General features: G+C 55.7%; 1 protein-coding gene across 1 annotated transcript in view; it reads left to right on the top strand.

Moving 5' to 3' along the window:
* LOC136162964 (histone-lysine N-methyltransferase EHMT1-like) overlaps positions 1–24534 on the top strand; it is a 57684-nt gene extending 33150 nt beyond the window's left edge. Inside the window, exons 2-6 of the mRNA XM_065927384.1 lie at positions 8192–8255; positions 12407–12963; positions 21016–21196; positions 24004–24161; positions 24280–24534. Of these exons, the coding sequence (XP_065783456.1) occupies positions 8192–8255; positions 12407–12963; positions 21016–21196; positions 24004–24161; positions 24280–24534 (1215 nt within the window). The remainder of the gene's footprint in view (positions 1–8191; positions 8256–12406; positions 12964–21015; positions 21197–24003; positions 24162–24279) is intronic.
* The last annotated feature ends 278 nt before the right edge of the window (positions 24535–24812 follow it).

Raw genomic sequence — 24812 nt, 5'->3', positions numbered from 1 at the left:
GTTGTGTCTGTATCCCAGGGAGGAGGTAAAGGAGCTAGGGCCCCTCTTTCTTTGGACAGGTGGGTCTTGGGTGGCGGTGGGACAGGTGAGCAGGTGCGGCCGTGCAGATGGAGGGGAGGAGGGTGGAGGGCTTGTCCACAGTGGGGGCTCCTCTCCTCCCGAGGTGGGGGCACTGGGGTTCCGGGCCTGTGGGGCCATGGTCACAGGCTGTAGGGAAGCCGTGACCTGTCAGTGACAAGGCCTCAGGGAGACTTTAGAGGATTTCATTGGAGGTTCCTCCAGGAGAAAGGCCAGGCTCTGGGAAACGAGTGAGCCACCGGCGGCCCCTCACCCGTGTTGGTTCTGTGCTCTGTGCACAGAGGAGTGGCCTTTTGGGTTCTGTCGTCTGTGGCCGTGTTGACTTGGTTACAGCCTGCACTGCTGGATGGTGGTTCGCCTGTGTGAGTGTGTTTCACTCGTGTACAACCAGGTCAGTCAGTTCAGTGCAGTCACTCAGTCATTTCCAACTCTTTCTGACCCCATGGACGGCAGCATGCCAGGCCTCCCTGTCCTTCATCATCTTCCAGAGCTTGCTCAAACTCATATCCACTGAGTCGGTGATGCCAGCCAACCATCTCATCCTGTGTTGACCCCTTCTCTTGCCCTCAATCTTTCCCAGCATCAGGCTCTTTTTATCAGTGAGTCAGCTCTTCGCATTAGGTGGCCAAAGTATTGTATCTTCAGCTTCAGCATCAATCCTTCCAATGAATATTCAAGGTTGATCTCTTTTAGGATTGACTGGTTTGATCTCTTTGCTGTCCAAGGGATTCTCAAGAGTCTTCTGCAACACCACAGTTCAAAAGCATCAATTCTTTGGTGCTCAGCTTTCTCTGTGGTCCAACTCTCACATTCATGGAGAAGGAAATGGCGACCCACTCATGGACCGAGGAGCCTGGTGGGCTATAGTCCGTGGGGTCACAAAGAGTCAGACATGACTGAGAGACGATACCTCACATCCATACATGACTCCTGGAAAAACCATGGCTTTGACTAGATGGACTTTTGTTGGCAAAGTAATGTTTCTGCTTTTTATGGTCATAGCCTTTCTTCCAAGGAGCAAGCATCTTTTAATTTCATGGCTGCATTCACCATCTACAGTGATTTTGGAGCCCAAGAAAGTAAAGTCTGTCACTGTTGCTATTTCCTGTCACTGTTTCCCCATCTATTTGTATGACGTGATGGGACTGGATGCTGTGATCTTAGTTTTTTGAATGTTGAGTTTTAAGCCAGCTTTTTCACTCTCCTCTTTCACTTTGATCAAGAGGCTCTTTAGTTCCTCTTTGCTTTCTGCCATAAGGGTGGTGTCATCTTCATATCTGAGGTTATTGATATTTCTACCAGCAGTCTTGATTCTAGCTTGTGCTTCATCCAGCCCGGCATTTCACATGATATATTCTGCATATAAGTTAAATCAGCAGGGTGACATTATACAGCCTTGACATACTCCTTTCCCAGTTTGGAACCAGTCTGTTGTTCCATGTCTGATTCTAACTGTTGCTTCTTGACCTGCATACAGATTTCTCAGGAGGTTGGTAAGGTGGTCTGGTATTCCCATCTCTTTAAGAATTTTCCATAGTTTGTTGTGATCCACACAGTCAAAGGCTTTGGCATAGTCAATAAAGCAGAAATAGATGTTTTTCTGGAATTGTCTTGCTTTTCTGATGATCCAGTGGATGTTGGCAATCTGATCTCTGGTTCCTCTGCCTTTTCTAAATCCAGCTTGAACATCTGGAAGTTCTAGGTTCACGTACTGTTGAAACCTCGCTTGGAGAATGTTGAGCATTACTTTGCTAGCATGTGAGATGAGTGCAGTTGTGCGGTAGTTTGAACTTTCTTTGGCATTGCCTTTCTTTGGGATTGGAGTGAAAACTGACCTTTTTTAGTCCTGTGGCCAGTGCTGAGTTTTCCAAATTTGCTGGCATAGTGAGCGCAGCCCTTTCACAGCATCCTGTTTTGGGATTTGAAATAGCTTAAGTGGAATTCTGTCACCTCCACTAGCTTTGTTTGTAGTGATTCTTCCTAAGGCCCACTTGACTCTGCACTCCAGGATGTCTGGCTCTGTGAGTGATCATGCCTTCGTGGTTATCTGGATCATTAAGATCTTTTTTGTATAGTTCTTCTGTGTATTCTTGCCACCTCTTCTTAAAATCTTCTGCTTCTGTTAGGTCAAGTAGATGATTATAAATGGAGAAGTCCTAATTTAGTCAGATGATAGCTCAAAACTGTGTTTTAACCCATCATTTTGTTTTGTTTCCATCTGGGAGAAAGGATAACCTGCTAGGCTAGACAAGGTTGAGAGAAGTGAAATAATTTCTTTTCTGCTAGCTTGTGATTAAGTGCTGCTCTTCCTTTTTATGCAAATCTGGCCGCCCTGAGTTTTAAAGGCACAGCGGCATTAGAGGAGAGGCTTGGAACAGGCTTTGTTAGGTAGAGGCTTATGCAGACGTTTCAGGTCCAGAGAGTATTCATTTTCTCTGGAGTGTCTGTTTATAGTCATCTGATGAGCTAGTTTGTCTTTCACTGGAGACCCTGCCAGCACCCCAGGCTCCAGCCCCGTGCGGACCCTCGTCCCCTCGTAGCCGCGTCCTGCCCACCTGCCTGTCTGTCCTCTCCCCCCTTCACCCTGTGCCCCCAGCAGCACTGCTTGGGCTTCAAGTGGGGACAGGAGCGTAGCTGAGACTCGCGCTTGTCCAGGCCTGGCACGTCGTGTGTGTCAGTGGTTCCTGAATGCCCTCAGGTAGATAAAACGGGCTCACTCTGGCATTATTAGAAGGTGTGTTACATCATATTCTTAAAACAGACGTTTTTTGGGGGGAATCATGAACCTTAACTTTGTGAGCAGACGGCTGGTGGTGGTGAGCAGACGTGGGAGGTGGGTCGTTGGTGCTGAGTTCGTGGGAGTCCTGGGCCGTGCAGCTGTGCCCGCTCTGGTTCATCTCCAGACGCCCGGTGCTCGCCAGCGAGGACCTGGGGCCTAGAGGTGCTGTCAGTGGTGGGACCACAGTGGGATGAACGCGGTCACTCAGGATCACTCGCTGCCACCGTCCTGACTCCTCCTTAGGTGCCGACAGCACAGCTCTGGCACCGTCGGTGAAACCGCGGGGTGAGGTCCCAGAAGGACCTCTGGGATGGGCCTTGGGCCCCTGAGGCCTCCTGTTTGAGGGAGGTTGACGGGTGTGGGTGGTGGGTGGTGGGGTGCAGCTGGGATGGGCTGAGGGGTGCCGGGGTCCATCCACGTGGGGCCATGGTTGGAGACGAGGCGTGGTCCCACTCCGCCCTCGGTGGACAGTGGGACTTTGGGGTCCTGGGCTGAGGCAGCTGGCCCCCCGCCCTGCCTGGTGGGGTGGTTCATGGTGGTGTTACTGAGGGGCGCAGCCAAGGATGTTCCTGGGAGGTGATGCCTGAAGTCAGGTGCCGACGTCGGGGCAGGCGGGAGAGCTGTGTGAGCGTTGCTCACGGCCCAGACCTTGCGGGTCGGGACCTGTGTGCAGGCTCAGTGCTGGTCCTGGGTGTCCGGAGGCCAGCTCCCCCCAGGGGCCTGACTGGGCGCTGCCTCCCCCAGCCCAGGATCGCCCCAGCTTCTTGTCGTCCCAGCTCTGGAAAGGCAGACTTTGTAACGCCTGTGTTGACTGAGGTGGAAGCAGCCCAGGCTCCTGGCTCCTGGGCCGGCTGCCCCTGCGGTCCCTGCCTCACCTGTGTCTCTGCATCTTGGTCCTGTGCTTTCCGGGACACGGGTCCCTCAGACGCGCTGGGGCCTGTGTGTGTGCCTGCAGTCCAGGCCCCCGTCCACATGGGGTGCAGGCTGAGTAGGCGGAGGAGCCCCCATGCACGCGGGTGTGCTGTGAGCGCCGAGCACCCCGGGCTGTGGGCCCCGCGTGGGGCGCTAGGCCCTTCACCCCCGGCCGCCCTGGGGGCATGGGGCCCTACCCTCTGCTGGCCCCACATCGGGCGCCAGGCCCGTCGTCCTTGGCCGCCCCCGGAGCAGGGGTCCCCACATTTTCCTAACCGACGTCGGCGTCCCCGGGGCAGGGCCCCGCCCTCAGCTGCAGGAGCCGTGGCCCAGCACGCCGGGCCCCTGGGGACAGAGCCTGCGCTCCTGCTCTGAGTCCTTGCTGCCGCCTCCGCCCTTCGTGCTCAGCGTTGCCCTGTGTGCCTGCAGCACACGGCCTGCTGCTCGTCTGAAGTCCTTTCTAGCTGCTTTTTGCAAGTTTATTTTTTAATAATTTCAAGCATACAGAAAAGTTGCAAGGTTAGCACCGTGATGCCCGTCTGTCTTTACCACACTCCACTGTGTCCTTCACATGTGCCCCGTGTAAACCCACCTACGTGCACATATGTGCAGCGTGCTCCTCTGAAGTGCTCAGAGTCAAGTCCAGACTCTCACCGCAGACAAGGACATTCCTCTTGAATAACCATCAGAATATGATGGTGCAGCTGTGTGGTCTGCGCACGACTGTCACGTTATTCACACGTGGACCCAGCACCCGGTCACTGTGTCTACAGCCGTGTGGTCACACGAGGACACGTTCACGGTGCCTGGGCATTGCTGTGCTTGCAGTCATCTTGTGGTCACACGTGGTTACCTGTGGACACGAAGCTGGTCATTGTGTGCATATTCAGTCACCTTGTCACGTGTGGTCACACGTGACACAGCCCCCAGTCAGTTGTTGGATCGCCACACATGCTTACACGTGGATGGGGCACCCAGTCACTGCGTGCAGTCTTGTGGTCACACGTGGTTACTGGTGAACGCGGCACACGGGCACTGTGTGTACAGTCGTGTTGTCACATGGACACAGTGCCTGCCACTGTGTAGCGGCATCGTGTGGTCACACGTGGTCACCCCTGGACACGGCGTCTGGTCACTGCGCACAGCCGTTGCGTGGTCACCGTGCGTGCAGTTGTCATGGTAACCCTCCACGCTGCTTTTGTGTTCTCGCCGGGAGCTTGCGGGGCCTCCTGGCTCCTCTGGTCTCCAGCTCTCCAGTCGTCCTTATCCAAGGGTCTGCGCTGCTTTCCAGAAGCCTAGGATTGGGTGTCTGTGACGACCCAGGGTGAGGAGAGCCTGCAGGTGTCCCCAGTACTTGAGGACAGTCTTGCAGGAGATTACTGGGAGATTCTGTAAAGGTCGTGTTTCTCGTGAAGCTCCTCCACCAGTTGTAGTGACAGCTTCCGCCCCCAGCGTGCTCTGCCGTCAGTGGTTGGAATCTCGGGTAAGGAGGTGCATCCCTGTTGCATTGTCAGCTGATACTCATGTTGCTCCCTCAATGGACACGAGTCTGAGCAAGCTCTAGGGCTTGGCGATGGGCATGGAGGCCTGACGCGCTGCAGCCCATGAGGTCGCAGGGTCGGACTCGGCTGAGCTGGCTTGTTCATCAGTGCTGGTGTTTACTCACCATCGTTCCTGTCATTACTCATTCTGACGCTCAGAGGAATGACGCCCAGGAGTCGCATCCCGGCAGTCTGTCCTGACTCTTGGACACGGCCCGCCAGCTTTCAGCGTGTCGTCCTTGGGTTAGCCCGAGGTTCTGAGCTGCTCTTGTGCCCTGGCCGCCCCAGCTGGTCCTCTCTCCCGGGAGCCTCGTCCACTCTGTGGAGGCAGCACATAGGAGTGATTCTCTGCGGTGCCCCAGGGCCCCACTCTGCTGGAGTGTCTCTGGAGGTGTCCCAGGCGCGCCGGGGTGGGCTGAGGCTCCTCCTGCAGAGCAGGGCCGGGTTCACCCGCCAGCTCTCCATCTGGGGATTGTCCTGGCCTCTGCCTGGAGGGGAGCCCGCAGGCCTCAGGTCTCAGCCTGCGTTCTGCTTGGTTCGGGTTTTGTCATGGTTTGGGCTGCGTGTTTCCTGAGTGCACGTGCTGGTGGGGCGGGGGGCTGGCGGTGTGCCGGGGGGGGGCCGTCGGGGAACTTGTGCAGCCGCCTGAGGGGGTGCGGCTGGCCTCCTACCGTAGCAGGTCTGGGGCGGGGGCGGGGCGCCAGCCTCGGGGGGCGGGGCAGGGGGGTGGGGAGCGGGGGCCGCGGGGGCAAGGGGTGGGGGTCAGGGTCTGGGGGCAGGGCGGGGAGCAGGGGCCCGGGGAGCGGAGGCCGCCCTGTGCTGTTCGTGGAGATGAGGAGGGTGTGTCAGGTCTGCCAGTCACCGCGCTCCCACCTCCAGGGAGCAGGCCGGGGCCTCAGCTTTCCTTGGTGCCAGGCCACGCTCCTGCTTCCTAACTGTGGCGGGGCCGCGCGGTGGGCCAGTGCCAGCAAACCATGCTGTCGTCCAGGCCTGAATGGGGTGAATGCAGGCTATTGAGAGGGCTGAGAAGACCCCCGCAGCTGTGCACCACTGCTTTTAACCTCACAGCCCCCACTGTTACAGTTAGACCCTCACAGCCACCACTGTTGTACCCTCACAGCCCCCTACTCTATCCCACCCTCACAGCCCCCACTGTTACAGCCTCACAGACCCCCCCCCGCTGTTACAGCCTCACAGACCCCCGCCCCCACTGTTACAGCCTCACAGCCCCCACTGTTACAGCCTCACAGCCCCCCCCGCTGTTACAGCCTCACAGCCCCCCCCACTGTTACAGCCTCACAGACCCCCCCCCCGCTGTTACAGCCTCACAGCCCCCCCCACTGTTACAGCCTCACAGCCCCCACTGTTACAGCCTCACAGCCCCCCCCCCGCTGTTACAGCCTCACAGCCCCCCCCGCTGTTACAGCCTCACAGCCCCCCCCCGCTGTTACAGCCTCACAGCCCCCCCCCCGCTGTTACAGCCTCACAGCCCCCCCCCGCTGTTACAGCCTCACAGCCCCCCCCCGCTGTTACAGCCTCACAGCCCCCCCCCCCGCTGTTACAGCCTCACAGCCCCCCCCCGCTGTTACAGCCTCACAGCCCCCCCCCCCGCTGTTACAGCCTCACAGCCCCCCCCGCTGTTACAGCCTCACAGCCCCCACTGTTACAGTTAGACCCTCACAGCCCCCTACTCTATCCCACCCTCACAGCCCCCACTGTTACAGCCTCACAGACCCCCCCCGCTGTTACAGCCTCACAGACCCCCGCCCCCACTGTTACAGCCTCACAGACCCCCCCCCCGCTGTTACAGCCTCACAGACCCCCGCCCCCACTGTTACAGCCTCACAGCCCCCACTGTTACAGCCTCACAGCCCCCCCCGCTGTTACAGCCTCACAGCCCCCCCCCGCTGTTACAGCCTCACAGACCCCCCCCCCGCTGTTACAGCCTCACAGACCCCCCCGCTGTTACAGCCTCACAGCCCCCACTGTTACAGTTAGACCCTCACAGCCCCCTACTCTATCCCACCCTCACAGCCCCCACTGTTACAGCCTCACAGCCCCCCCCCCCCGCTGTTACAGCCTCACAGACCCCCCCCCCCCCCGCTGTTACAGCCTCACAGCGCCCCCGCTGTTACAGCCTCACAGCCCCTCACCCTTGCCGAAGTTCAGGTGTGTATCTCTTCACCCCTGACTGGCTCACAGCTCTCAGGACATTGCTGAAACAGGCCCCTGCGGCTCTGAGCACAGAAGCCTCTGTGCCGTCCGTCTGTCTGTTGCCCTCCGTCTGTCTGTTGCTGCTCGCTGGCTCCTGGGGACGTCACACTGCTGTCCCTGGGCCTGTCGCCTGGGCCCTGCCGTGCACTGCGGCCCCCTGGACTGGCGTCCCCGGCACAGGACAGGCACTCAGAAATGGGGCCAGCCTCAGGCCCCTGTGCCCTTGGACTGAGCTCGCTCCTGTAATGGGGCGCCCCGTGGCCTGCTGGGAGCGGCTGTCCACCCCGGTGCCAGCAGCTGTGGTCTGGGGGCCGGGACTCGGTAGTGCTGCCGGGCCCCCCGTGTGTGTGCATGTGACTCAAAAAACAGCTGGTCTTAGGTCCTTGGGGGCCCTCAGGGACCCCAGGGTCCCCCACTTTGAAAACCGCTGAGTTTCAGACCACTGCTCAGGTCACACATGCAGCCTGGAAGTGGGAGGGTTTCCGTGGAGTTTCCTGGGCCTCTTGTGAGCACTGGCCTCTCCCCTTGCAGCCCGTGTCATGGGCATCCTCACGGGCCTGCGGTGCCTGGTCCACCGTCCTTGGTGAGCTGGTTCTCATGTGGGTGTGAGGCCCGTGGACTGGGGTGCTCTGGTGGAGCGTGACTGATGAATGCTTCTCTTCCGCAGGCGGTTCCGGCGAAGGGGGAGACCAAGCAGGATTGTGGCCTGGGAGCCGAGCTGCCGAGCGAAGGTAAGGGCGCCGGGGCCTGCAGGGGTGGCTGCACGAGGTGTCTGGGCTTGGAAGCCCCCCGAGTTGCCCGGCGGTGGAGGGAGGCTGGCGAGGGGCTGGGGCCCAGGGAGCCTCTGGCCGCCCCGCATGGGGCCGGCCTGGATGTGCCTGGCTGGGCCCGCCCCCGGTGGGTGAGCCCCGCCCCCGGTGGGTGAGCCCCGCCCCCGAGCCTGCCGCTGGGACTCCTGCCCCGGGCTTCTGCCTGCCTCGGCCGGGGTCCAGACCAGCTGGGGACTGAGGCCAGCTGAGCTCGCGGCTGTGGACGCCCACGGGCCCCGGACTCTGAGGGCGTGCAGATGCCGGGCTGAGCCTGCTGTGTGTGGGTAGCTGCTCCGCTGGGCGCAGGCTGGGCCATCTCGGCAGACATTGCGAGGAGCCAGGGCCAGTGCCCTGTGGGGGCCCGGGCGCCCAGTGCGGTGACCCTGAGCCTCCCAGGGCGAGGCCTCAGGAGGCCTGCTGGCGGGGAACACCTTGTGCCCCAGGCTGGCGACCGCGTTCATGTGCGCCCTGAGCTGTGACGGGGACTCTGATGGCCCCGCTCCCTCCCAGGCAGCATCTTTGTCACCTTTCACATCCATGGGGTCCTCGTCTGTGACCGCATGTGCACGCCCGAGGGCGACTGTGGGTGACGCATTGTGGGCCCTGGCTCGGGGCTGGTGGCAGGCAGCCTCACTCTGGGAGAAAGGACCCAGGGGCCCAGGCCACAGGGCAGGGTTGTGTGGGCGATGGCATGTGACCGAAGCGCGTCAGATTCCAGGAGAGCTGCTGGGGCTCTGGGGCTGGGGGGCCTTGCTGCCCAAGACTGTCCTGGGGCCCCACCCTCCCCAGGTCGGAAGCCCATGCTGGGGCAGCTCGTGTCTGCCTCCGGTCCCAGGTGCCTGGCTTGCGCTGATGGACGGACAGCTGTGGCTGTGCCCTGCTCACCGCCCCGCTCGCCCCTGGGGGTCCAGCCTGCAGCCCCCTCTGCTGTCCCTGGCCACCCGCACACTGTCCTGCGGCCCCCCTGCTCCCGTGTGGGGCCCTGGAGCCCTGCCTCAGGGTTCTCCAGTGCTGTGCTCCCCTCTCTCCTGACATGCTGCCGTCCATGAGCGCCTCCCCTCCCTCTGCCCTCCTGGACCTTTTCCTAAAGAACTTGAGGGTGAGTGCTGCCGGGTGCGGGGCCCCTCCACACACGTGGGCCTGAGCCCAGCCCTCGGCCCCTCCCGGGAGCCCCCAGGCTGGTTGCCGTGGCGGCCGCCCCGCGTCCACCCCCACAACACTGGCTTGCGTGCCCCGTCTCTCTGATCGGAGCCGTCGGGTTTCGGTGCGTCTCCCTGTCGCCTGCTGACGCTGGGCATTTCTTGTGTTTATTAGCCTTCTGTATATCTTCTTGGTGGAAATGTCAGTTCAGATCCTTTGCCCATAAAATTGGTTATTGATTTTTTAAAAAATTTATTTATTTTTTAATTGAACGATAATTGCTTTACAGAATTTTGTTGTTTTTTGTCAAACCTCAACATGAATCAGCCATAGGTATACATCTGTCCCCTCCCTTTTGAGCCTCCCTCCCATCTCCCTCCCCACCCCACCCCTCTAGGTTGATACAGAGCCCCTGTTAGAGTCCCCTGAGACATACAGCAGATTCCCGTTGGCGCTCTATTTTATATATGGTAATGTAAGTTTCCATGTTACTCTCTCCATACATCTCACCCTCTCCTCCCCTCTCCCCATGTCCATAAGTCTGTTCCCTAGGTCTGTTTCTCCATTGCTGCCCTGTAAGTAAACTCTTTGGTACCATTTTTCTAGATTCCGTATATATATATATATATATATATAGACACACACACACACACACACATACTAGATTCCGTATATATATTAGAATTTATCTTTCTCTTTCTGACTTACTTCACTCTAGGTTCATCCTCCTCATTAGAACTGACTCAAATGTGTTCCTTTGTATGGCTGAGTAATATTCCATTGTGTATATGTACCACATCTTCTTTATCCATTCATTTGTCGATGGACATCTAGGTTGCTTCCATGTTCTAGCTATTGTAAATAGTGCTTCAATGAACAATGGGATACATGTGTCTTTTTCAGTTTTGGTTTCCAGGGGAGTGGGGTTGCTGGGTCCTATGGTGGGTTATTGACTTTTATTGATGAATTGTCAGAGGTTTTTTAAAATACATTTAAGATGCAAGTTCCTTATCAAATGCGTGATTTGCAAATACTGCCTTCCAATCTGTACTTTGGCCACCTGATGTGCAGAGGATAAAATGGTTAGATAGCATCATCAGCTTAATGGACGTGAGTTTGAGCAAACTCTGGGAGATAGTAAAGGACAGGGGAGCCTGGTCTGGTGTAGTCCATGGGGTCGCAAAGAGTCAGACACGACTTAGCGGCTGAACAACAGCAGTCTGTAGGTTATCTTTTCACTTTCTTGACTGTGTTCTTGAAAGCACAAAATAAAGTCCAGTTTATCTGTTCTTCTTTGGTTGCTTGTGCTTTTGTTATAGTATCTAAGAAACCATTGCTTAATAGAAAGTCATAAAGATTTATGCCTGTGTTTTTGTCTTATAGTTAGAGCTTGGATATGTTTTCAATTAATTTTTGTACATGGTGTGTCAAGGGTCCGACTTCCTTTTTTGGAAAGTGGAGGTGTTTGTCCCAGAAACTTTCCTTTCTGACTGGCTGTCAGCCACCCGGCCCAGGGTGGCTGTGCTCCGGGCCCCATGACCACCTGCATCCGCATCCTCCTCGGTGTTTCTGCTTCCCATTTCTTCACTCTTCTTTTTCACAATTTCTTTTACTCTTTGTGAAAAGTTATTTTCCCTGTGCATTTTAGACTAAGGTTATGGAGTTCCTCAATATACTGACTGGAACTTCAATTAGGGTATCATTGAACTTAGAGAGTTAATTTGAGGTGACTTGCATCTTTGTATTTTTGCCATCTCCATAGCGACTGCATGGTCTTGGTTAAATCTTATATTCTATTTTATAGTTTTCTGCTTTTGTGAGTACTGTCTTATTTTTTTCTCATGTTTTCTTCCCCAAAGTTTGTGCTGGTGTAGAAAAATGTCCTTGTTACTTGCATTTGATTTCAGGTCTGGCAGCCTCTCTGCACCCCTGTTTGGCGTGCCCCTGGGCCCCAGGTGTGTGGGAGAGCTCGCTCCTTGTTGCCAGGCCTCTCGCTTCATCTCTTCTCTTGTGGGGCCCCCTGGGACCCCACTCTTGTGTGAACCTTAGTGGTATTAATAGATGTCCTGACGTTGTTTCTGATCTTACATAGAATTCATGTAACATTTCTGAATAAGTATACGTTTGCAATAGATTGGCACATGGGCTTCTCCAAGCTGAGTAGGTTTTTCACCTATTCTGTTGTGCTGAGGATTTTAAAAAATTAATAGCCATTTATTGATTCAGATAGTACTTACTGCACTTATGTTTCTGTGCTCAGGCTACAGTAGTGAATGCGGGCCTCGCCCCAGGGGCCAGTGCTGCTGTGATGGAGTTGTGAAGATGCTGTGCTATTTACCCGGGAACTGGGCTGGTGGGTGGGCTCCTGGACATGACCACTGTCCGCTGCACCCAATGCTGTAACTGTGGGCTTTCTCCTGCTGGTGGCAAGTGTGTTTCTTGTTTATCAAGTTGTGGAGGAGATGAGCTTCAGAGACCAGAGGTTTGTAAGCTCCTGACTGACAGACTGAACGCATCCCGTTTTCTTTAGGTCTGTTCTTGGGCAGCTGCTTCGAAGGCCTTGTTTTCTGTCTGAATCCTCCCCAGTTTTGTTTTCTAGCAGTGACTTTGTTCCTGGAGGATACTTAAATCTGTGTCATGTGTTTGAAGCCTTTTAAGAAGTAATTCACAGACAAGCGGGTGTTTGTTTCAAGGACCATGGCCCCACCCACTCCTTGGTTGGGGATTGGGGCAGACTGCCCTCCCTCCCGGGGACAGGTCGTCCCCCACTTCATCAAGTCACTGTTGAGATAGCGACTGTGGTGTGCTTTGTATTTAGTCCATCTGAAGTCAGGTGTTTATCTATGAAGTAAACAGTTTCCTGTGAGCATAGCAGTGGGACTGTGTGTTGGGGTCACAGGTAGGCACCCCTGACTCTTGTTCTCTTTCTGCAGGATCACCCATGGCTGCTGATGACGGCTCAGCGGAACAGCAGGGAGGGGAGGCCCCGGTGGCTGCAGATGGGGAGACCAACGGGTCCTGTGACCAGAGCGATGCCAGCGGCCTTGCGGCTGCTGTGAAGCACCCTCAGGAGAGCACGCGAGGCAGCCCGCAGGAGGGGGCTGGCCCGGGGGCCCGGATAGCGGAGAATGGGATTCTGGACAGAGACCCCGAGGCGGGGAAGCAGAACCACATCCGCTCTGATGGCTTCCCCCAGAGTCCTGTCGTCGGGAGCAATGGTTACTTCCTTGGCAAGGCCCCATTGTCTGAGCCGCCACTGCGGGTGGCCAGCACCCTGGCTTCCTCCCTGCCTGGCCATGCGGCGAAGACTCTCCCTGGCGGGGCTGGCAAAGGGAGGACTCCCGGTGCTTTTCCCCAGCCACCGGCTGCTGTGCCAGCCAAGCCTGGGGAGGGCGGCAAGGACACAGAGGACAAGAAGGCCCCGGCCCCGGGCACCGACGTCAAAGTCCACAGGGCTCGGAAGACCATGCCGAAGTCCATCCCGGGCCTGGTAACACGTCCCTGTTGGGAGGGCCTCTCCTGTCTGTCTGCTCTTGGTTTCGTGTTTGGACGCAGGTGGACTTCTCTGCGCGGAGGGGAGAGGCCGGGAAGAGGGGGTCATTCGCCAGGGTTGCCAGCTGGGTCCCCGCGGCTGATTGCCAGCCTGTCTTTGGGGCTTCCCTTGGTGTGCCCAGCCGACGGGTTGCTCCTCCCCCTCTTGGGAGTCACTTTCTTGGGAGGCTCAGCACCCACCCGTCTCATTTGGGAGTAAGCAGCGGGGAGGCCCGGAGCTGCTGAGCTGTCTGCTCCCAGGTGTGCAGTTGCACCAGGGAGTTTCTTGGGCGTGTCGCCGGCTGGCCCCTAGGGCCTTCCCTGGGCCCCGCGGCCTGATGCACACCTGAGGCTGAGGGTTCTGCAGCGTCTCCAGCTCCGTGGCCCCAGCGCCTCCTCCCCGAGCCCCGCCCCTCCATCACCTCCTCCTGAGCTCCGCCCCTCCAACACCTCCTCCCGAGCCCCGCCCCCAGCACCTCCTCCCTGAGCCCCGCCCCTCCAACACCTCCTCCCGAGCCCCGTCCCCAGCACCTCCTCCCGAGCCCCGCCCCCAGCACCTCCTCCCTGAGCCCCGCCCCTCCAACACCTCCTCCCGAGCCCCGTCCCCAGCACCTCCTCTCGAGCCCCGCCCCTCCAACACCTCCTCCCGAGCCCCGCCCCCAGCACCTCCTCCCGAGCCCCGCCCCCAGCACCTCCTCCCTGAGCTCCGCCCCTCCATCACCTCCTCCCTGAGCTCCGCCCCTCCATCACCTCCTCCCGAGCCCCGCCCCTCCATCACCTCCTCCCGAGCCCCGCCCCCAGCACCTCCTCCCTGAGCCCCGCCCCTCCGGCAGCTCATTACCCTGTCCATCTCCCTCCTGTGTCCCCAGCGCCTCGATCCTGCTGGTCCTTTAACGCGTTGATGTTTTCCATTTTGACAGTTTTTTCTTTTTTCATATCCAGCGTATCTGATTAGATTTTAAGTTAAGAATATCTGTGTTCTTAGTTACATTTTTGTTTTATCCTTCAAAAGAGAGTTACAAATCTTCTGTGGTCTGGGTTGAAACTGCCATTTCCTCACATGGGGTTCTGTTTGGACCCGGCATCTCTTATTTGGGTGATTTTCCTCTGAAATACTTTTCCACCAGGAGTGTTCTCATCTTTGTGCTATGGCTCCCTGTCTCCTGACCCATCCCCTGCCTTCTGTGACTGTGGGCCAGAGGTGCTGGGAGCTGAACCACTGCCCATGCAGTGGCTGGCCCTGGCATGGCTTCTACTTTTTGCAGTATTTTTTGTATGTGCCAAAACTTAAAAAACTTTTAAGTAACTATTCACAGGAAGCCACACAGGTCAGAGAGACCCGTGACCCCTACCCAGGGCACACCAGTGTGCACCTGGCACCATGAGGCCCCCTCTGTGGTCACCCCACCTTCCCCATCCCCCATATCTGTGGTCATTTCAGATGTTCCATAACACGGGGTTATGGAACTTGGGGGCTTTCTTTTCTCACTTTGCACCTCCGATGTCTGCAGGCTGTGTCTATAGAGCCCTCCTTTGCACGTTGACAAGTTGTGTGTGTTATGTAACGCTTGCCCATCCAGGGATATTTGGGCGGTTCTCAGTTTTGGGCTGTTCCGTTAAAGCTACACTACACACTCATGCACATTTTCGTTTGGACCAAAGTCCTTGTCTGTGAGAGTTTTGGGTGTGCACCCTTGTCACGTGTTGGTTTGCAGGTGTTTTCACTTGTAGCTGGTCTTCATCCTTGCACTTTTGAAGACCTACAGTCTTTCTTTAAGGAAAAGTTCATTTTGATGAAGTTCAGCTTGTTCAGTTCAGTTTAGCTCAGTTGCTCAGTTGTGTCAAACTCTTTATAATCCTGTGGACTGCCTGCCCATCACCAACTCCCAGAGTTTACTCAAACTCATGTCCATTGAGTCAGTGATGCCATCCATCCATCTCATCCTCTGTCATCCCCTTCTCCTGCCTTCAGTCTTTCCCAGCATCAGGGTCTTTTCAGATGAGTCAGCTCTTCACATCAGGTGGCCAAAGTATTGGAGTTTCAGCTTCAACCTCAGTCCTTCCAAGGAACACTTATGACGGATCTCCTTTAGGATGGATTGGTTGGATCTTCTTGCAGTTCAAGGGACTCTCAAGAGTCTTCTCCAACACCACAGTTCAAAAGCATCAATTCTTTGGTGCTCAGCTTTCTTTACAGTCGGACTCTCACATCCTCTACTGGAAAAACCATAGCCTTGACTAGATGGACTTTTGTTGGCAAAGTGATGTCTCTGCTTTTAACATGCTGTCTAGGTTGGTCATAACTTTCCTTCCAAGAAGTAAGCATCTTTCAATTTCATGGCTGTGGTAATTTTGGAGCCCCCCAAAATAAAGTCTGCCCCTGTTTCCACTGTTTCCCATCTATTTGTCATGAAGTGATGGGACTGGATGACATGATCTTAGTTTTCTGAATGTTGAGCTTTAAGCCAACTTTTTCACTCTCCTCTTTCACTTTTATCAAGAGGCCCTATAGTTCTTCACTTTTTGCCATAAGGGTGATGTCATCTGCTTATCTGACGTTATTGATATTTCTCCTGGCAATCTTGATTCCAGCTTGTGCTTCATCCAGCTCAGCGTTTCTCATGATGTACTCTGCATATAGGTTAAATAAGCAGGGTGACAATATACAGCCTTGACGTACTGCTTTACCTTTTTGGAACCAGTTTGTTGTTCCATGTCCAGTTTTAACTGTTGCTTCCTGACCTGCATACAGATTTCTCAAGAGGCAGGTCAGGTGGTCTGGTATTCCCATCTCTTTGAGAATTTTCCACAGTTTATTGTGCTCCACACAGTGAAAGACTTTGGCATAGTCAATAAAGCAGAAATAGAACTTAAACAGTATTTTTCTGTTAAGACTGTGCTTTTGGTATCATCCCTAAAAGCTCTTTGGCCAGCCCTAAATCCTGAAGATTTTCTCTAATTTTCATAGTTTTTTAGTCTTATGTGAACTTTAAGTATATATATATATGTGTGTGGTAGTCACTCATTCGTGTCTGACTCTTTGTGACCCCATGGGCTATAGCCTTCCAGGCTTCTGTGTCCATGGGATTCTCCAGGCAAGAATACTGGAGTAGATTGCCGTTCCCTCTTCCAGGGGAATCTTCCCAACCCAGGGATCGAATCTGGGTCTCCCAAATAGCAGGCAGATTCTTTATCACTGAGCCACCAGGGAAGCCTTAAATATATGACCTGTTGTGAATTAATTTTTATACTAGACTTGAGGCTTAAGGTGAAGTTTATTTATTTGCCTACCATTTTTTGACCCACCATTATCGATTTTAAAATGCATGTCAGAAAATTGTACATTATGTATTTATCTCGTTGAAATTATACTTTTATTCCGTCCCCACTTCTAGAATTTTGTTCTAACATAGTTTTATTCTTGAAAGATTTTTACTGTCACTGTCATATTCCTGTAGAGGAAGAAAAAAAGCAATTTGAAATTTAATTTCAAGAAATGTCTCTGACCATAACGTTTATCTAAGGGTTAGCTTTGTTCTGGTGGAGTTGCTATGATTGTTACTAGTACACAATCAGTTGCAGTGCTCATCATTCTGTTGGAAGTTAACTGAGCACACTCAGGCTGTTGCAGGGAGATGAAAGAGAAGGGTTTTGAGGCTTCAGAAGCTGATTTGCTGAAGGCCATGCCCGCCTCCTCCACACACGGGTAACTCAGTCTGCTTCCCAGACCCCTGCGAGAGGACGGGCCTGGAGATGTGGAGACTGGGGGCCCTCCTGGCTCCCGGACCCAGACCCGGCCTCTCCTGACTGCTGGCTTTTCTGTTCCCCAGACCCTGCTCAGTCTTGTTCAGTTTTCTTAGGAAAGCATGTTTTATTGAAAATTGACTTTTGAAAACAAACATGTTGCATGTTTATGACAAGAAATCTATTTTCCATTAAAAGTTTAAAAATGCAGGGTTTTTCATAGCTGGGCGGCCTCACGTCCCCACGCAAGGCAGAGCCAGTTGCCTCTTGGATTGTGGTGTCCACACCATCAGACTCACCGGCTCAGGGTTATGTTAGTCCCTGCTCACACGAAGGAGGTGAGGGAGGCCCTTGAGCCCCACGCCTGCACGCTGTGTAGACCGGCCCCCTGACTGACTCGAGTCCGCTCCTGGAGGTGCTGCATGGGGCCTGGTTTTCTCCGTGAGTGCCTTTGTGTTCAGGAGAGGAAGGTGGGCCAGGCAGGGGTGGGTCTTAGTGCAGAGGGGGTGCACGTGGGTGTTTGCTACCCCTGGAAGGGGGGCACCTGGCTGTGGCCTGGGTGCGGAGGCGGGGCGGCGAGCAGAGGCCGGGATGGGGCAGGTGCAGTTGTCTGCAGGTACCTTGGTCACAGGTGGCTGTGCGGGCGTGTGCGGGTACTGTAGACGTGGGCATGAGTCCTCTTGCCATGTGGGGGACTGGTCCTGGCCTCGGCCCCAGCCCCGGCGGGGGCGCCGCCTGGAAGTCCACCCTAGCATCTCTACCTCGGTGGGTTTGCTTGGTCAGCGGATAGAGCCCTATCCAGATGTAGAGTCTTCACTCAAGTTTAGCAGTTCTTAGTTTTATTTTTTAGATATTTTGAAAGGAGCCCTGTGCGGGGGCCCCCAGACAGGCAGGGAACGTTTGGAGGAGCCAGAGGGTGGAGCGTGCTTGGGTCCGGCTGCGAGGAGCCTTGGCCTTGGAGCTGGGTCCCCAGGCCACCCACAGGCAGGCCTGTCAACCTTTCCCAGATGTTGATGCCAGGAGATAAGGACACCTTTTTTAAAACACTCTATTAAAATGCACATAACAGAATTTAGCATCGTAGTCATGTTTGAGTGCCCAGCCATCACCCTGTCATCCCAGAACTTGCTCATCTCCCCAAACTGACCCTCTGTCCCTGCTAGACTCACTTGCCTCCCCTCCCCTCCTCTAGCTCTGTCTCTGTCCACCCCCCCCCCACACACACACACACACCTCTGTATCTACTGTCTGTCTCAGATTGACAGAATCAGTGCCTGATCCTTCATAGAAGCAAGTTCAAGTTCAGTCGCTCAGTTGTCTTTGCGACCCCATGGACTGCAGCACATCAGGCTTCACTATCACCAACTCCTGAAGCTTGCTCAAACTTATGTCCATAGAATCGGTGATGCCATCCAATCATCTCATCCTATGTCGCCCCCTTCTCCTCCCTCCTCCAGTCTTTCCCAGCGTCAGCGTCTTTTCCAGTGAGTCAGTTCTTGTCATCAGGTGGCCAAAGTATTAGAGTTTCAGCTTCAGCATCAGTCCTTCCAATGAATATTCAGGACTGGTTTCCTTTAGGATGAACTGGTTGGATCTCCTTGCAGTCCAAAGCACTCTCAAGAGTCTTCTCCAACACCACAGTTCAAAAGCATCAGTTCTTTGGCACTCAGCTTTCTTTATAGTCCAACTCTCACAATCAGGCATGACTACTGGAAAAATCATAGCTTTGACTAGATGGACCTTTGTTGGCAAAGTAATGTCTCTGCTTTTTAATACGCTGTCTAGGTGGGTCATAGCTTTTCTTCCAGGAGTAAGTATCTTTTAATTTCATGGCTGCAGTCACCATCTGCAGTGATTTTGGAGCCCAAGAAAAGTCTGTCACTGTTTGTATTGTTTCCCCATCTGTTTGCCAGGAAGCTGTGGGACAAAGGTCCTTCATACAAGGATGTGTCCTCTTGTGTCTGGCTCATTCCACTCTGTACAGGGTCCTCAAGAGTCGTCTGCACTATCTCAGAACATCCCTCCCTTTCAAGGCTGAGTGATATTACACTGCATGAGTGTCCATGCACACACCACACACATAGTTAGTTTATCCACTCTCCATCGTCGGGCACTTGGGCTGCCTCCTCCCTCATCTGCTGTGAACCCAGTTGTACAAAGAGCTCTTCTGGTCCCTGTTTTCGGTTCCTGAGTGCGCCCAGAAGTGGGGTCGCAGGATCCTCTGCTAGCTCTGTTCAGCCTTTGAGGAGCCTCCGCGCTGCTGTCCGTGGCGCCGGCGTGTTCTGCCTCCTCCCACGGCGCCCAGAGGTCCCAGGGTCTCCACGTCCTGGCCAGCACGCGGTGGCCTCTGGTCGTGTGATGGCAGCCATCCCAGGAGCGCGAGTGGCCCCACTGCGGTTTTGAGTTGTGTCTTCCTGATGACCAGTGGCGCTGAGCATCGCTTCATGTGGTTTTTGGCCCTGTGTGTGTGTTCTTCAGAGAAATCTCTGTTCACATGCTTTGCCCACTTTTCAGTCGAGTTCTTTGTTGGGATGTAGAGTTGTTATATATTCTAGACGTGAATCCTCTATCAGATACATGCTTTGCAAATGTTTTCTCCCATTCCCTAGGTTGTCTTCTCATTCTGTTGGTTGTCTTGATGCACAGAAATTAAAGTTTTAATTGAAGTATAATTGACTTACAATGTCATATTAGTTTCAAGTATACAGCATAGTGATTAAATATTTTTATATATTACGAAATGATCACCAGGGTAAGTCTAGTTTACAGTCAGTCACCATGCAGAGTTATTATACAATATTGTTGACTGTATTCTGCATGCCCTAGTTACGCCTCTATGATTGACCTATTATATAACTGGAGGTTTGTACCTCATAATCCCCTTCACCTATTTTGTCTGTCGTCCCCCATCTCTCCCCTCTGTATCTGTGAGTCTGTTTCTGTTTTGTTATGTTTGTTCATTTTTTTTTGTTTTTTAGATTCTACATATAAGTGAAATCATGATGTTTGCCTTTTCCCCTTATTTCATTTAGTGTAGTACCTCTGTATCCAGAGGTATTGTCGGTACTGTCACCGACAGCGAGGTTTCATTCTTCTTTATGGCCGAGTAACGTTCCATTGTGTGTGTGTTTAAACACCACGTCTTCTCGCCCGTTTGCCTGTTGATGGCGCTTGGTTGCTTGCATGTCTTGGTTATCACGAACAGCGCTGCAGTGAGCATAGGGGTGCATTTATGTTTGTGAACTGCTATTTTTGGGTTTTTTGGATAAACACCCAGGAGTGGAATTTCTGGGTCATGTGGTAGTTCTGTTTTTAATTTTTTGAGGAATCCCCGTACTGTCTGCACCAGTTGACGTTCCTGTCGATGGGCACTAGGGTTCCATTTTCTACACGTCCTCTCCAGCATTTATTATTTGCCGTCTTTTGATAATGGCCCTTCTGACAGGCATGAGGGGATATCTCATTGTAGTTTTGACCTATGAGAAATTTTTAATTTTAATAAAGTCTAATTTATCTTTTTTTTCTTCTGTTGCCTGTGCTCTTGTTGTAATATCCAAGGATTTATCACCAAGTCCAACGCTGTGAAGCTTCTGCCTTGATTTTTCCTACAAGTTTCCTAGTTGAGGCCTTTGATGCGTTCTGAGTTCATCTCTGTCAGTGGTGAGAGGCGAGGGTGCTCCTGCGTCCACCCTTTTGCAGCCGTCTGTCCAGTTTCCCAGCCTTGTGTGTTGAGGGAGTGCAGCTGCTGTGTGTGCGGGAACGTGCGGCTCAGCCGGGTCGGGCCGAGGTCGGGCTGTCCGAAGGCTGTTGGTGACTCTCGGGGAGCGTGCGGTCTGGGCGCCGGTCGGGGCCGCTGTTGACCTCGCCCGGGAAGGCTGAGGCCAGGACGCCGAGGAAGTGGGTAGAACTCAGCAAAAGAATCTTACATGTGGCCTGATGCTGCGGCGTGAAAACCCCTGGGGGTGTGACCCGCGTGGAGGGCGCTGCCTCAGAGCTTCCTGGGTGTCTCCCGCGAGTCAAACGCGTCACCTGAGCCACAGGCTGGCGAGTCCCCCTGCCGCTTCCCCTGGAGACGCAGACCCTGCTGTCCCCTGCGCCGCCACCACGCTCCCCCGCGGCTTGGCCCGTCCCCGTGGGGCCTGGGGGAGGCAGCTGGTTCCGAGCCGCCGGCCTGCGCGCCGCTGCCGCCTGTGCGTCTGTCGGTTGTGCGTCTGTCGGTTGTGTCGGTGCCGCCTGTGTGTCATTGTTGGCTGTCTCTGTTTTGAAGCACGCGGCAAGTAAGGACCCCAGGGAAGGCCGGGACGCGCGCGACCATGAGGAGCCGAAAGAGGAGCTGAGCAGGGGCGCCTCGGAGTTTGCACGCCAGCAGCTTTCACCCCCCTTCCCGTCCCTTCACCAGTCGCTACCTCAGAACCAATGCTACGTGGCCACCGCGAAGGCCCAGACAGGTAAGGGGGGCTCGCTGCCCTCGCCCGGCCCATGTCACCGCCTCTGCTGGCCTCCAGCTCCCAGACGATGGTCACCGTCAGGCTGATGGTCTGTGGCTGTGGTTCGGTGGGGTGGGTGCTCTAGGTCTGGGGCGGCGGTCAGTTCAGGGGCCGAGTGCTGGGGCCCGGCACGTGGGACGGCCCCTCATGCGTCGGAGAGGGGCACGCCGGGCCCCTGGCGGGCCTTTCTGGAGGGGCGCTCCTGGGGGGCCGCGGGGGGAGAGGGGCACGCCGGGCCCCTGGCGGGCCTTTCTGGAGGGGCGCTCCTGGGGGGCCGCGGGGGGAGAGGGGCACGCCGGGCCCCTGGCGGGCCTTTCTGGAGGGGCGCTCCTGGGGGGCCGCGGGGGGAGAGGGGCACGCCGGGCCCCTGGCGGGCCTTTCTGGAGGGGCGCTCCTGGGGGGCCGCGGAGGGGGGAGCGGTGGAGCCCGCTCCCTTTGGAGACTGGACTTCTTGGGGCAGACGGGCTCTCTGCCAGGCCCTGGGCTCGCGGGTGAGGGGCGACTCAGGCTGGAGAGGCGCAGCGCGGATGGGGGCGTCCTCTTGTTGCTTGTCAGTAGTTTGATTTCAGACCCGAGTCTCTGGAGGGCCCTCCGCTTCACCACGGGCACAGTCACCCCGTGAGGGGCGCTCGCCTCTGACGTCGTGGCGGTGGCAGACCTGGGCCCCTTTGTGTGCTTGCCACGCGGAGCGCCCTCTCACACAGTCGCCTGGGAGGCGCTTCTGGCCAGGCGTTTCCTGCCGTCCCCTGGAGCTCCCCTCGAGGCTCATGTCCTCGCTGCGTCCCCCAGGGGGTGGGGACCCCCGGGTCACCGTCCTGCGTGTCTCGGGAGGTGGGGCCTAAAGGGCTGCGTGATCTGCTTCTCCCACCTGGCGACGTGGGCGTCTGGGGACATCTGCCGGGACTGAGCTCCCAGCGTGGCTTCTCCCTCGCCGTCCCTTCCCGCCTTCCCGTGGAGCTTCTGCTGCAGTGAAGGGCTTCCCTCTCCAGCTGTGCCTCTGTCTCAGCTCGTGGGCCCTCCTGTACGTCTCCTGTCCATCACCGTCATGTCTGCGTTGTCCTGGGTCTGCCTTTCAGGCTGGCTCCTGAGTCCTCCGACGTGACCCCCTCGCTTGTGAGGATTTCCTGCCTCTCCCGGTGGACCCGGCCCGTGTTGTGCTTCCTAGTCCTGGGCCTGTCCTTGTCTCCAGGGAGCTCACGTTCTGTTTGTTGAAACGCAGTGGTTGTTTAGAACACAGGGTCAATCTGTCTTCCCACCACACCTGGTGTTATTGTTAAATAGCAATAGAGTCTCAGCCAGACAGCGGCAGCTCCCTGTGAAACAGCACCTGTGTGTGTGGGGCTTGGCGACAGTGTGAGGAGCTGGTGCTTCTGTTGGAAAGTTAAGATCGGGGACTTCCTCAGGGTCCAGTGGTTAGGATTTGATGCTTTCGCTGCTGAGGGCGCAGGTTCCCTCCCTGGTCAGGGAACTGAGATCCTGCAAGCCACGTGGTGCTGAGGGGAGGGGGAGAGGGGGAGGGGCAGGAGGAGTTCAGATTGTTTCTGTCTGAGCTCTGTCATTTCCTCATCCTTTCAGGACAAGTTCTCTAACTGAAACACTTAGACTGTAGTAGTTTCCCATGGGAGTCCTTCCTGCCTTCTCTGTAGGCTGAAGACAGGGCCCCACAGGCTCAGGATTGCGAATGTGGCCTGGTGCCCAGACCCTCCCGCGGCCTGCTGGCCCTGTTCCTTGGGGGGACACAGGTCTTCCCTGCTCTGCCCGTGGCCTTTCTGCGTGTGGCCGTGGCTGATTGTGACGGCACCCATGTGGCCTGGGAGTGGGCGGCCTCTGTCCACCTGGTCCTTCAAACCTGCCTCCCCTTCTTCCTCTGTGCCGCCTCCTGTCCGTGTTAGACTTGCCTCGGGACACTCACGATTTCAGGTCGTCCCTTCTTGTTCCCACTTTAAGTTACAGCGGTGAGAACCCTGGCGGGCCTATGCGTGCCGTTCAGCCTCATCGCAGGCTGGCAAACTCCAGATTTGCACTAAGCGCACAAGCCGCCTGCCTCCCAAGATTGCTGGGAGGCCTGCTTGGGTCTCGCCTGCGCCCCGTCCCGTGCGTGGATGGCGTCGTATCTCCAGTGCTCCCCTGCAGGCCCGCATGCTGACGGTTCTCGTGTCTTGGCGCCCATGCGCACAGCCGTCTGTTTCTCCAGTGTCTCCTTGCCGTGTTTCGTAGAGCTTAAACATAAGGTGTTTCTCTCAGTCCTTTAGAGGAGCTCCTCCATGTTAAAGCAGTGGTTTTCAGATTTTTTTAGAAAACAATTCTTGAAACTTCTTACAAAAAGAAAACATCATAGGAACCCTCACTCCAAAGCAGTGAGCCTGGGGCTGCCTCGCCCAGAACAGCATCAGTGGCCACAAGCCGTCCCAGCCCCTGCTTGGTCCCGCGACCGCTGCTCTTGCCTGGAAGCCCTGCTCCCACATCGCCCTCCCTCCCTCATGTGCAGGGACAGGGCACTGAGCTGTTGTGGAGTTCTGACCAAGGACGGAAGGTCCTGGTGACCACGGCTTGTCGGGCACGGCCGGCTTGTGTGTGGCCTCTGCACCGCGTGCTGTTTCCTTGCGAACAGATTGCATGGTCCGTGGTGGGTTTTCTGCTTTCTCTGTGCAACTTACGACACTGTTGTGGGTGCTGATGGTATTTTGGTGATCAGCCTGCCTTTAAAAACATTTGAATGGCATTTCTTTTCTTCTCTTGTCCCCTTTTGACTTTTTTTTTCTTTTTAGCTTGCTTGCCTTTTGTTTTAGCAGCTGCAGTATCTCGGAAGAAAAAGCGAAGAATGGGAACCTATAGCCTGGTTCCTAAGAAAAAGACCAAAGTGTTAAAGCAGAGGACGGTGATTGAGATGTTTAAGAGCATAACTCATTCCACGGGGGGCTCCAAGGTAAGGGGTGTGCCAGGCTGTGGGGGCCCTCTGCCTCTCTGCTCTGCTCCAGGGCAGCCTCCGCCATGCCCACTTGGAGGAGTCAGGGGGTCCCGATGCTGCATCTGCACTGTTCCAGGGTGAGAAGGATCTGAGTGATGGCTCCCTCCATGTGAATGGTGAGAGCCTGGACCTGGACTCGGAGGAGGACGACTCGGAGGAGCTGGACGAGGATGAGGACCAGGGCGGCCCGCCAGCTGCTGCGTTCCCCGCTGAGGATGGCAGGGCCTCCAAGGACGGCATGCTGGCGCCTGACCGTAGCCAGAAGGTGGGTGGCACGCACACCCCACCTGTCCTCTGCGAGGGGCTGGAGGGCGTCTGCGCTTGGGCCTAACAGAGCCCTGCCTGCTTGTGGCTGCGGTTCTCGGGTCTCATCTTTGTTGGCTCTTTGGACAGTCTGTTTTCATCAGAGCAGTGCTTGTCTTTCTGGGCAGTACTCCCTGGGGTAAATGTCTTGTCTGTAGGCTCTGGAGTAACAGGAACAGTGTCGTAAATAACTACTCTGCCAGCCACGCTGACCCGGTGCCTGTACAGCCTGTCCATGGCCCTGGCTCAGTGTCCTGGGCGCCCGCCCAGGGTGCGGTCTTCCTGCAGGCGAGGACCCCATCTTCC

This window comes from Muntiacus reevesi, chromosome 3, assembly GCF_963930625.1.
Source record: "Muntiacus reevesi chromosome 3, mMunRee1.1, whole genome shotgun sequence".
Taxonomy (NCBI): Eukaryota; Metazoa; Chordata; class Mammalia; order Artiodactyla; family Cervidae; genus Muntiacus; species Muntiacus reevesi.
This window is presented reverse-complemented; position numbering and strand designations above follow the sequence as displayed.